General features: G+C 37.3%; 1 protein-coding gene across 4 annotated transcripts; it reads left to right on the top strand.

Annotated features, from left to right (window-relative positions):
* Positions 1–402: 402 nt before the first annotated feature.
* On the top strand, positions 403–12,034 carry LOC119995268 (mRNA-capping enzyme-like). Of its 4 annotated transcripts, none has more exons than XM_038841728.1 (18): positions 403–740; positions 1,233–1,389; positions 1,756–1,891; positions 2,910–3,061; positions 3,907–3,990; positions 4,198–4,260; positions 4,595–4,729; positions 4,827–5,045; positions 5,962–6,081; positions 6,662–6,711; positions 7,552–7,714; positions 7,839–7,976; positions 9,390–9,512; positions 9,607–9,705; positions 10,037–10,126; positions 10,243–10,324; positions 11,198–11,328; positions 11,420–11,557. In XM_038841728.1, the coding sequence occupies exons 2-18, from the start codon at positions 1,267–1,269 to the stop codon at positions 11,555–11,557; spliced, it is 2,046 nt and encodes a 681-aa protein (XP_038697656.1). In that variant the 5' UTR covers positions 403–740; positions 1,233–1,266. The 4 variants fall into 4 exon arrangements, with proteins under 4 accessions (XP_038697656.1, XP_038697655.1, XP_038697657.1 ...); XM_038841727.1 differs by having other exon boundaries at positions 1,186–1,389; XM_038841729.1 differs by having other exon boundaries at positions 409–740; positions 1,186–1,389; positions 4,827–5,027; positions 11,420–12,034.
* Positions 12,035–12,364: the final 330 nt, after the last annotated feature.

The following is a 12,364-nucleotide window of genomic DNA, read 5'->3' as shown; positions in this document are numbered from 1 at the left end:
ACTTTGTCTCTTTGGGATTGGCGCTGTGCCCGGGGCCGGGGTCAAGTATTCCGAATGAAATTACGTCGTTCCGACACATCATTGGACTATTAATCCTCGGCTTAGGCTTAGGCTTAGGCCTAGGCCTAGGCCCAGGTGAATTAGGATTAAGGCTATTATTCTTGTCAATCCCATTAGTCCATTACAAAGCCGTCACAGGAGTCCAAGAAAAAAGCCCAATCGAAACTCTGCATATTTCACTGTAATTACCAATGTGTCCTTACGCTGTTTCCTAATCGAAGACTTGAATATCGCGTCTCGCCGTTCGCCCCACGGCCGCCGTGCACCGTCCCTGTAAATATACGTCCAAAACTGACAATTTATTTTCTTTTAATATTTATTTTATTTTTAAACAGTCCACTTTTCCCTTTCAACGATAATCTCTCACTGTTGTTTTATCGATCTTCTATTTATATGATTGATTTCCTAATTTCCCCACCGTCCTATGATTCCTGATTTTCCCCCGTTCCTAATCTGTCTCTTGGTACCGATTCATTAATAAATACACACCCCCTCTCTCCATCTCAGCTATGTCTTTATTTGTCTAGGGTTTCGAACTGGAGCACAGAAACTCCGTTGCGTAATTGCTTAGGCTCTTGATCGCGAAAGTATTGATTACTATCTTTCGCTCTCTACTACTTGGCGGGACGTTGCGTGGTAGTGCGTTCTGGTGAGAGCTTGTCCTCGATTCCTTGTGAATGGTGAGGATTGTCAGCTCGTTTTGCTTGTTTGATTTTATGAATAATGCCGTTTTCGTGATTCTATTACTAGAGTAGACGTTTGGGGAAGTTTTAGGGTTTGAGTTTTGGTTTGCATGGTTTTTGAATTCGTTTACATCTGGTTTTCGCTGGCGTGAAATTAAAATACCTAATTGTAAACGTTTGTGATTGGACTGAAATTCTAGGATTTTCCAGGGTGGACTTTTGCCTCTGTTTTTTTTTTTTTTTTTTTTTTTTTTTTTTTTTGGTTTATTGCACCAAGAGCTACCAAGTACCAAATAAACTTGAAATGTTTTCTCCGGAACTCTCGAGACTCTAATCTCCAAACACTTCCTTAATCATTTATTTCACCTTTTAGATTTATTTCTGTTTATCATCATGTCATGATGTTAATGACATTTCTCTTTTTTCCTTTCCCCTGGTGTAGGTGATGAGTTCACAATTGCTGCGTTGAATCTTACTGGCTTTTGATAGTTGAATTTGGCGAATGTTGGCTACTTGATGTTGAATGATCGTTGCCATGGACTTAAATGTCCTACCATCACCTGAAGAAGACGAAGAAAGTTATGATGGGCAGGAATACAGTGCACCAGAAGAACGAATAGAGACTGCTGTACAAATTGCCAACCGGGTAAAATAGTTACTTTTTCCTCCTGCTGAAATCAAGGAATATGTAGTGTCTCTTTGCTTATGAAATAGCTTGCTTATCTTTTAACTCTTTCTCTGTTTCTCCTCTTTTCTCCCTCACGCACATCACAGTATCCGGTTGGGCCCACGCAGGCAAATATGTACATTGAGATAGATATTGGTTTGCTAATGTGTACGCGTGTCCATGATTGGTCTCTGTTTAGAAATGTAAAAGAAAACGTTGATCTTTTCTAGGGAGTGGGTTTTACTTATTTATTGGTGGGATGGGGTTGGGGACACTTCTTAATTATTGTGTATGCATGCTTTTGATTTATGCACGGTTCTTGGTTTCTTGCACATCTTGTTTTAGGAGCGTGAAGAAAGAAAGCAGCGATTGAAAAGAGAACGACCAGATGACAGACCAATCCTAGCCTCTCAGCGTTCGGTAAATGATGAATACCAGATTAAAAGCCTTAAAACTTATGACAAAAGCAAACTGCCTCCTGGTTAGTCTTTGTCTGTTTGCTCCTTACGGAGTTGGATTTGCATAGTTCTTATTCATTCCCTTGTAATTTTCTTGTGCTATTAAGCTATGTAACCTTTGTTTTGGAAGTAAGTGAATCTCTATTTTTGAATATATTTTTGAGCAGTTCGAAGTCAATATAATAAGAGGCTCCAATGGGGTCATTGTGTCGTAGGACATTATGAAGAAATTTCAGTGTAAGCTCATAAAAGAGGTGTCACCAGATACTGGGGAAATCAAAGGAACATAGATTGGTAATTGCTTCTTAGGACATTAAAAACAAATTACATTTAGTTCCAATTTTTCTCTCTCCACATCTTTGGACAGTTATCATCCTAGCAGAGCAAGTGTAGCTTTTTTCCAAAGGACTTAAAAGAAGCTTATTCTAGAAGTGTATCGAGGGGGTGCCACCCAAGTAAGTCAAGAGGATGTTAAAGCTTAAAGCAGTTTGCTTATAGGACTAAAAATCCTTCTGTGGAATTGATTATATTCACGTTATGCTCAGGAGAATGAGGAAATTAGAAGTACTCTGGAAACCTTTACGCGAACGACGGGGGTGATTTACTCACTTTCTGCTCAGGCACTGAAGATTCTGTTGCTGTGGTAGATCAATGTTTAACTTAAAAGGATTTGCAAATTGGGTTGGTTTTGAGTAAATAATCAGACTATATCCCCCCCCTCTCTCTCTCTCTCTCTCATCTCTTTTGTGTTGGGTATTCTTTCCCCACCACCCACCCATATAGCAGTATGGATACTGAATAAAGTTGGCACAAATATGTGTGTCTGCTCACTTAAAGGACTAGGAACATTGTTGGGATTGGAGCTATTGATGTTAGGTTATATTATGTGCTTAGATTTTTTTCCCATTTCAGAATCTCTCAAAAGTTTATCGCCTTTGATATTTAATTATAGTCTTTTTAGTATAATGCAATCTGTATGCGTTTGATATTATTTCTATGTGTTTTTTTGGCTATTACTTGAGCAGTTTGTTCATATTGCAGGCTGGTTGGATTGCCCTCCTTTTGGTCAAGAAATAGGTTGCATAATTCCTTCTAAGACTCCACTTGGTGAATTCTTCAATGACTGTGTTCCTCCTGGTAGAAGATACTCCTTTAAACAAGTGATTCATCAGCAAAGGGTTTGGGGAAGAAAGGTAAACACAGGGAATTTAACATCTCCTATCAGGAGATAAGTAATGGTTTGGGGGGAAAAGGGAAAAACACAGGGAATTAACACCTCCTATCAAAAAATAAGTAATATGTTGAGGATGGCATTTTAAAATAGAAACTGTAAAGAAGGAACATCTATATTCAGTTGATATGGGTATAACTGAAAAGTAGACTATAGAAGAAGGAACAACCGTTTGTTCAGGTATTTTAGTTTTTTGAGCATGCTGAATTTCCATTATCTGCTGAAATTGCCTCTCAATTATCCTTCTTTTTCTTGTTCTTCTTTTTCCTTGTTTCCATTTAGAGGACACAACGTTTTTATGCAAATATGTTCTCTCCACCTTAGTTTTGATTTCCTAGAACCTTCAGAAGCATTCTTGTTGTCTTTTCCCGTGATTCATGATTCTTTTAAGAGAAATGGATTTGAATCACAATGAAGGATGCCAGTTTGCGTGGTTTCTGTTAATGTAATTGAATTTTTGACGAGCTATGGAACATATAAAAATCAGTTGAGATGTGAGTATCAGTCAAGATTAGGAAAAAAGGTTGGCAAGAAAAACTTGACTACGGCTTATAGATGATTGGGGTTTAATGCATGGAAGAGTTTAACCTTGAAGAAGGAAATTATATTTTAGAGAGTGGTGTGGGGTTCCTGGTTATGGAAATCATGGTGCAGGTGAGGAAAGAAGTATCTTTCTAAAATGGCAGTATTGCTCACATATATAATTATAGAGAATGAAAGACCCTGTATTTTTATCTTTGAACCAGAGCATTAAGAAAATCATTTAATGTTTGTAGTGGTTTTGAAGTTTGTTCGCTGATTTTTCAGCTGGGTTTGGTGATTGATTTGACAAATACCAGTCGTTATTATTCGCCAGCAGACTTGAAGAAAGAGGGTATCAAGTATGTTAAGGTCAGTGGTAAATCATATTATTATCATCATCTCATTCTTGGAAACTCTCCAGATATTATGTTGGGGACTTGGGGTAAGGCCTGCGTATATCCTCCATGTCCCCGACCCTCGCCCACTATGGGATCCTTGTGCACGGGAGTTTACCTTTATTATGTCTATTTTCATTTTCAATGCTTAAACAATTTACTTGCAAAATTTGTGGTTCAGATTGCATGCAAGGGTCGTGATGATGTCCCTGACAATGCATCAGTGAATAATTTTGTCCATGAGGTATTATTCTTTTGTGTTTGTTATTAAAGTATCTATCTTCTTTCACTTTTTCTTCGTATGATGTTTAGACAAAATCTCTAATACGAGCATGGTTGTTGGCATTAGTTAGTTTTCTGTGGGTGTATTTAATATGTGCAGTATTTATAATTTCTTCTCGTATTTGTACTTAAAATAATTTACTGTTCTATTATTTTGCTGCTGCATACATGCATTTCTTCTTCTTCTCATCATTGTTGAAAAGCATATTGTTTGCAGTTATGGTCTTGGCATTAAAATGTCATAATCAGAAAATGGAGCTGGTCATCTCTTCTTGATAATTTACTTGCATTTTCAGGTGTCACAATTTGTTTCTCGTCAGAAACTCTCGAAAAGATATATTCTTGTCCATTGTACGCATGGCCATAATCGCACGGGATATATGATTGTTCATTATCTTATGCGGTCATCACAATCAACATCAGTCACACAGGTCAGTTGCCCATGTGCCTAGTTTCCTGATTATCCGCATTTTATTTGTCATACACGCCATTTATTTAAGGATTTTCTTTGATTTGCTTCTTGATCAGGCAATAAAATTTTTTGCTGATGTGCGTCCGCCGGGAATTTACAAACCAGATTATATAGATGCTTTATACAGATTTTATCATGAAAGAAAGCCTGAAGCTTTCATCTGCCCTTCAACCCCCGAGTGGAAGAGATCTTTCGATCTAAACGGTGAAGCAGTGGTAGATGATGACGATGATGGTGCTCCAGCTGGAATTTTGCACGTAAGCAGAGCACTCAAAGTATACCGAGCCTCTAGATTTTTGATATAATTTCGGCATATTGCAATGGCAGTGACAATTATGGAATGATTTACGTCATTCAAGAGACTGTTCCGTTGAGAATGTTGTCAAAATTTTCTGCATTTTTGTTTCTTGCAATCACATAAAGATCCATGTAAGTATCCTTGAGAGAGGAAGTTCCAAAACAATACATCATTCCAAAAGTCAAACCAGTTTCATTTCCCCCGCCACATAAGACACGAGATGGGTCAATCTTCCCAATCCTGTCTAATTTGCATCCAAAGGCTAGAACCGCTCGTCCTCTGTATTTCTTTGTAATCCATCACTTTTCCTCGATTCCATAGTATCTCCATCCCTAGAGATTCTCCAATCTCCAGAATCACTTAGTTAAAAGGTCATCAAAGTCCATATTGTGGACCAATTGAATTTGAGCATCAGCTTCTATTGGGAAGATGAAAGGAACTCTGAGATTGTGCTTTCCTTTGTGACATGTATCAATGGTGCATTAAAATTCCTCATTCACATTGTTAACTCTGGCAAGGTGTTGATAGGCAGCTTTAAAGACTTGTGATTCTAACGATGATGTTTATATAAATGCTTCTTTTTGTTCCTCTTTTTTTTTTCTTTTTTTTTTTTGTGTGTGCTGGCGGTGTGGGTGGGGAAATTATGATCATCTATTAATAACATATCAAGAATGTTACCATGTGTATCCTATCCTCCAAATTATCCTCTGGAACAAAAAATTTGGTTCATAGTAATTCATTGGGAATATACATTTATGTGCATGTAGTGAGGCTTTTCTCCATATAAATATGGTGCCACTAGTTTTGACATGAAGTTTTTTTTTTAATAATTTTATTAGTGTACAAACATTGTTGTTTTCTTTAGCTTTGGTCTTAAACCTTATTCATTTCAGGAGGATCATGAAATGGATGCGAGGATGACAAATGATGATGTTCTGGGAGATGATATACCTAGTGATCAACAAGAGTTGTTTCGGCAGTTCTGCTACCAAATTCTGAAGCTCCATGTTGGGGTATGCGGACTTCTACTACATATCTTCTATCTTTCATGTTCAGTTACTTTTTTTCTTCTCTTTTCTCACTGGAGAAAAAAGATCTTACATTACTTATGCTTAGTAAACATTTTCATGTTTATGATGATATCTTGTATTCTAATTACGTGATTGCATTTGTTTAAGTTTTATCTCACTCTTTTTCCTAGATGATGTTAGTAGTTGCCCTTACCAATCAAGGTTTAGGCTTTTTGTGCCAAGTTCAGTGGAAGACCTCATTCTTTTAGCGGCCTTTTTTTAATAGAATAGTATTAGATTAGATGGTTCTGTGCTCATCTTCTACTTTGTCTTTGCTGCCCTGTGTAGAAGACATTGAATTTTGATATTTGAATTAGGTCAGCTACTATGTGGGAATAAGATAGATAAGATTTTAAAATGTTCAATAGTTTTCTGAAATACTCGCCTAATGAAATATTTTTGCTTGGGCAGTTTAAGTTCAGGTGAAATTTTGCAACCCACATTTCTATGATGATAACTCGTGTACTTGCTATCTTCAATTTTTTTCATCCGTTTGCAATGATGTCAGCAACTGTTTTTTCAGGGGAGAGGGAATATGCCATTTCCTGGATCACACCCAGTTTCTCTCAACAGGTTTCATTATCCTTCATCATTGTTACTTCAGTTGTATTTTTGCTTTCTCTTTTTTTTTTTTTGTTAGTCGCGGTTTTTGTTATTATTATTATTAGCATGAGTGGGGACTCAAACCTTGCCCTGGTTCAAGTCCTAAGGAGTAGGCCAAGAGCTTCTTGTGTTTTTGCTTTGTTATGTAATCTGACTGCTGAAATTGTGACCGTGCCTCAATTAATCTCACCCTCCAAGTATTTTATTGCCTTTTCCCCGTGTTTATGTAAGCAGATTTGCCCTTGGAATTGAGCCTTATGTTATTGTGCTTTAAGCTGTGTATATAGGTTTACATAGAGTTTGATTTGTGAAAGAAAGAAATCTAATGTCTTGGCACCATAGGATGCACAAGAATGCTGAACTTATGTTTGAAACTTGAAAGCAATTTAGATGTTATTCTTCACATGTTCGTTGTCAGTCACTTATTTCTGGTGATTGGATGTTCTAATATTATTTGCTGTTGATGCCATATTGCACTTTAAGTCAATATGTTACAACACCATCTCATCTCTAACCTTTTCAAAATTTTGCGGGCCATTAATGTGTGTTTGGGCCTTTGGGGCTCCTTGTATACCCTGCTGGCCCTGGCTAGTTGTGGTTCCTAATATATGTGCTTTCCAGAATGAATTCATCAATGGCCATCAATGGTTTGGTGTTAGTTTTCTTGTTTCTTAACTGGGCTGATACTTTCTCAGGCACCAAATCCTGACTGCTCTTCGAATTTCAATGACAATGCATTTAGTGTACAAATTTCGTTTTTTTCCCTTGGTTTCTTTATACAGAAAAGGAATGTTGATTTGTGGCATTCAGGGATAATTTACAACTACTAAGGCAGCGGTACTATTATGCTACATGGAAAGCTGATGGGACACGATACATGATGCTAATAACTATGGAGGGATGCTATTTAGTGGATAGAAGCTTCAACTTTAGGAGGGTCCAGATGAGGTTTCCTTGCAGAAATACGAATGATGTATGTATGCATGTATACTTAGATTTTAGAATGTTCTTTTATTGAGCCACCCAAATCTTACATGTGATTTCCAGCATGGCTTACTGTTCCTTTTTGCTCTCTTCCTTTTCTTCTGGTTTGTAAGGGTGTGGTTGAGAAGACTCACCACTATACATTACTTGATGGGGAGATGATTATTGATACTATGCCGGATTCACAGAAGCAGGAGAGGAGATATCTCATTTATGATCTAATGGCAATCAACCAAGTCTCAGTTGTAGAGGTTGGTATAAACACTCCTTTTCTGTTGTTACTTATACTATTTTCTTATACGGTTGGAAATTAGAACGAAATGATTCTTTATGCAACTTATGCCATGACCATAATTTAGTGACTGTGTAAGCTCTGGTGTGCACCTCCTTGGAGCCTAAACAAAATTTTATTCGGAAAAAAAAAATGCAACTTATGCCATGACTATATGATGATCAAAATATATTCTGGATTTAATTTCTGCAACTTCAAAACTGTGTTCTTTCCTGTGCTGTTGGCAAACATATTTTTCCGGTTATCTTGGATTATTTAGCTATTTCTGTGGCTGATACGTACCATTCTCCTGTGTCGGTGGCTTCCTCCTTGGAAATTTTCAAACGGAAGTTCTGAAACCTCAGACTAATTCTAAATGAATCCATTAACATCAGATGTCTGTATCTCTTGGTATCTTGTTTGAAATGTCAATTGGTCATGTTTCTCCTGGACCTCTGTCTGTTTTAGACTTCCTGTTGTCCTCTTGGTGCTTTTTAAATTGGATTGAATCTTTACTCAAGTGATGTATTTATCTTTTTTGAATTGAAAGAAATTTTCAGTAAGCATGAAGAAGGTGCAAGCCTGCAAGGATAGCAATTACAAACGAGCTCAGCAAATAGCCTCAACTTTTGAAGCATTTACTTTTTTTTCATAAATGGATTTTGTTTTCTAAATTAATGATGCCCTCTCGCCCTCATTTCTGAGTAGGCCAATGGTCATTTTGGTGCTTCTTATCCATTATTGTGTCTGTATGCATTTATTATCATTATTATTCTAAAATTTGTTTTCTCCTTTGATACATTGTTTACATATAGCTGGCTAAAATTGATGAGTCTTCAATGGGTTAAAGCCTTGCAGAAGCGCATTTCACCGACTTTAGGTGTTGCTGAAGTGTGCTGGTACCAATCTCCCAAAAGTTGTCTTAGAATCTTCCACACTCCTCCCCCATGTGGTTCTCACCTTACTGACTTTAACTAGAGCCCTTTGGTAATTTTGCTCTTTGCATTTTCTTCCAACAAAAAGTCCTCCATATTTAGAAATTTGGAGATTCTTTCATCTGTTTATGCAGCGGAATTGTTGGCAAGTCGTACTGGAACGAGGGAAGCACCTCACATTATCTTTCTACTTCAGCTTTTTGAACTTGTTCATTTCATTGTTTTTTCTCTGTGGAACTGTCTGTATTAGATATTCTAGGATAGTGTGCGGGCATTGTTATGGTGGGTGACCCAATTTTAGGCAATGCTAGCCTTTGTTTAGTAATGATAATCAAATACAGTTCTTTTCCATGCATTAGAAATATAATGTATAACTTAGAATTGGACAACTTTCCTCATTGTTTTCCTGTGATACATTTATTAATCATAAGGTTTGATAATGCAAAAAATTGGTGCAGCGGCCTTTTTATGAACGCTGGAAGATGATTGAGAAGGAAGTGATTGAGCCTCGCAATTTTGAACGGCATAATATTTACCAGAGTAGGAATCCATATTACAGATATGACTTGGAACCATTCAGGGTATTCACTATTCAATGTTTTAATACTAGGAATTGAGTGTAGATTTCAACCACCTCCTTGAATTTATGACTCATCACTTATATTGCTTTGCCAGGTGAGGCGAAAGGACTTTTGGTTGCTCTCTACGGTTACAAAGCTTTTAAAGGAATTTATTCCAAGGCTTTCTCATGATGCAGATGGTCTAATTTTTCAGGTGGTTACGTCTTACTAACGGTGAATATGAAATGAAATATACCCAATTTTTCAAAGATAAATTTATCTTTGGCTATGAGACTTAAACTCTCATTTCTCTTACAATATTATTTGTCAGCCAATTTTCACTCGGTGTGATATAGATTCTTCTCTCCCTCACCCCCACCCCCAATTATTGAAATTACATTATGGATATCAATAATTTAATTTGATTTCCCTTCTCCGAATCTGACGAGGATCGATTTTCAATTTCTTTTTTCAAGATGGTTTTCATGATTCTTATTTCTGAAGCTTGGGATAAGCTTGAGAGTACTGATGATCTCTTGTGTCAGGGTTGGGATGATCCTTATGTTCCTCGCACACATGAAGGCCTTCTAAAGTGGAAATATCCTGACATGAACTCGGTTGACTTTCTATATGAGGTCGATTTGTCAACTCCTCTATCTTCTTGCTTGTTATGTGCATATTATTTCTTTGTATGCCCCATTCATTTGATCTAATTTTACATCAACTCTATTAAAGCCATATATTCTGACAGATGGACGATGACCGACAGTTACTATATTTGTATGAACGTGGGAAAAAGAAGCTGATGGAAGGAAATATGGTTGCATTCAGAGGTTGACCTGTTTTCCTACCTTGTTTTGCTGTTTTGTATCAATAATTCATTTCATTCAAATTCTTGTTTCTTATAACAACATTCCCAGGAACCTTATTTTAATACACAACAAATGCACATGGGCACACAGACTTTTTCATCTACCTTGTGTCCGTGTCTTTGTGGTTTCTTCTAATGGTAAAATTTTATTGGAGCCGCAAGGTGGCGCAAATACAAATCACACAGAGGCTAAGTGAAAGGCCTCAAAATTATTGTTACAAGAAACAGGGGAGCCTATTAGCCAAAGGTTAAGCCAACTGAAGCAACTATCAAAGAAAAAGTAAAAATGGATGCTTCTCTACAATTAAAAAGTCTATTGTTTCACCTACCCTCTATTGTTATTCAGCAATCAGCGTGCTTCAATTCTCTTTTCATAGCTGTTTTTAGTTTTCATTGGTGGATTTATTTTGTTCTTTGAAATACTCCGTTAATGGTGAACCATTTGTGGCCTAGTGTTTAAGTTGCTTCACCATAACTTGGGTCACAGTTTCCAAATCTGGAAACAATCTTCTGATTAAGGGTAAGGCTCTTGGCCTTCCCTGATCCCACCTGCACCATGAGAGTTGCTTAACCTTTTTGGGGGTCGTCCATTTTAGGTGTCTTTCTAGTTGTCTGTCAATGCCTCGTGATTTTGTTCAGCAATGTCACACTGGTATACTGCATTATCATATATGTCCATTTTTCTGAGATTATCTCCACGTGTTAGTCTGACATTTTTCTGTGCATATCTGAGACTGATTATATGTTGTCCTTCACAAATCTTCTGGATCTGGCTTCGCAAAATCTTTATATAATTGTATACGAGCAGGAGTTGATTTCTAATTGTCCTTTGCAGATGATTCAGATCCTTCTTCATACTCCGGGAAGATTATTGAGTGTTCGTGGGATTCAGATGAACAGGTGTGGGTCTGCATGCGTGTCAGGGCAGATAAGACAACGCCAAACGATTTTAATACGTACAAAAAGGTTTAGTTAATATTTTTTTTTATCCACCTGAATTCTATTTCCAGTATCTGTTTCCTTCATGCATAAATACAGTATACTGGTGTGAAAACAGGTTATGCGAAGCATAAGGGACAATATCACTGAGGAAGTATTGTTGAATGAGATTTATGAGATTATTCGTCTGCCCATGTATGCTGATAGAATAAGGAATGACAGCAAAGCAGGTGCAAATTCTGCCCGGCGTAGGTGATATGGAGTGATGAACGTTTCAAGAATTTTCTATTATGGAAGAGCCCTAGTAAACACTGCCCGCTCTGTGATAACTGCGCCGGTTGCTTGGGTATCCTCAGCATATTTTACTTGGGTGAAGTTTGGTACATATACCTGCCATATTAGGGTCACCGAGACGGTGTGTAATTAATCGCACCTTATAACCTGTGATGTTGTGCTAGGCTGGTGAGTTGTATTATCCGGTTGGCAACATTTGAGTAGTCCGTCGCCCAGGCCAGAAGTTTTACTCTCCAGGTAGTTGTTCAGATCAAGAGAAATAGGGTTAGAGTCACTATGTATATTGTTTTTTTTTTCCCACCCTTTTATGTAGTATTTTAAGATTTTTTAAATGTAGTCATTTTTTAGAGTTAGAGGCAACTCTCATATAACTTGGTCCGTCAATAACCTTGTCGTTGTGAATACCACTCCATGTATTTTCACTTGGTTTCCTTTTGGCCACAGCTTCTATATTCCCATTGCCCATTGCTCTCTTCCACTTGCTTGGAGATCAGGCTGCTGCATTCTTCTATATGATAGTTGTTCCCCGTTAAGGATGTATCTGTTTTAACTTCCGAGTCATGAGAATTAGTTTCTCTTGCCCAGGTCAATCTCATCCTCTAGCAAGCGTATTAAAGGTTTTACGTTCTTCTCTAGATTATACATTAAAAAAAATGAAAAAGAAGAAGATGTTCCCATAACAACGAGGATGTTTGATGACAAAATGGTAGCTCGTCTGCAGGACTTGATGCAAATTAAAGTTCTCGACCCCTTGTGACGAACCTCGAAT

This window comes from Tripterygium wilfordii, chromosome 3 (genome assembly GCF_013401445.1).
Source record: "Tripterygium wilfordii isolate XIE 37 chromosome 3, ASM1340144v1, whole genome shotgun sequence".
NCBI lineage: Eukaryota > Viridiplantae > Streptophyta > Magnoliopsida > Celastrales > Celastraceae > Tripterygium > Tripterygium wilfordii.
The sequence above is the reverse complement of the archived record's forward strand: the minus strand, read 5'-3'. Positions and strand labels throughout refer to the sequence as shown.

Excerpts from the sequence above, each read along its gene's own strand:
- LOC119995268 (XM_038841726.1), top strand. The coding sequence starts at position 1,267 with ATGATCGTTGCCATGGACTTAAATGTCCTACCATCACCTGAAGAAGAC. Across the intron at positions 3,062-3,906 it reads AAAGGGTTTGGGGAAGAAAG|CTGGGTTTGGTGATTGATTT; the intron begins GTAAACACAGGG and ends CTGATTTTTCAG. Across the intron at positions 4,261-4,594 it reads TGAATAATTTTGTCCATGAG|GTGTCACAATTTGTTTCTCG; the intron begins GTATTATTCTTT and ends TTGCATTTTCAG.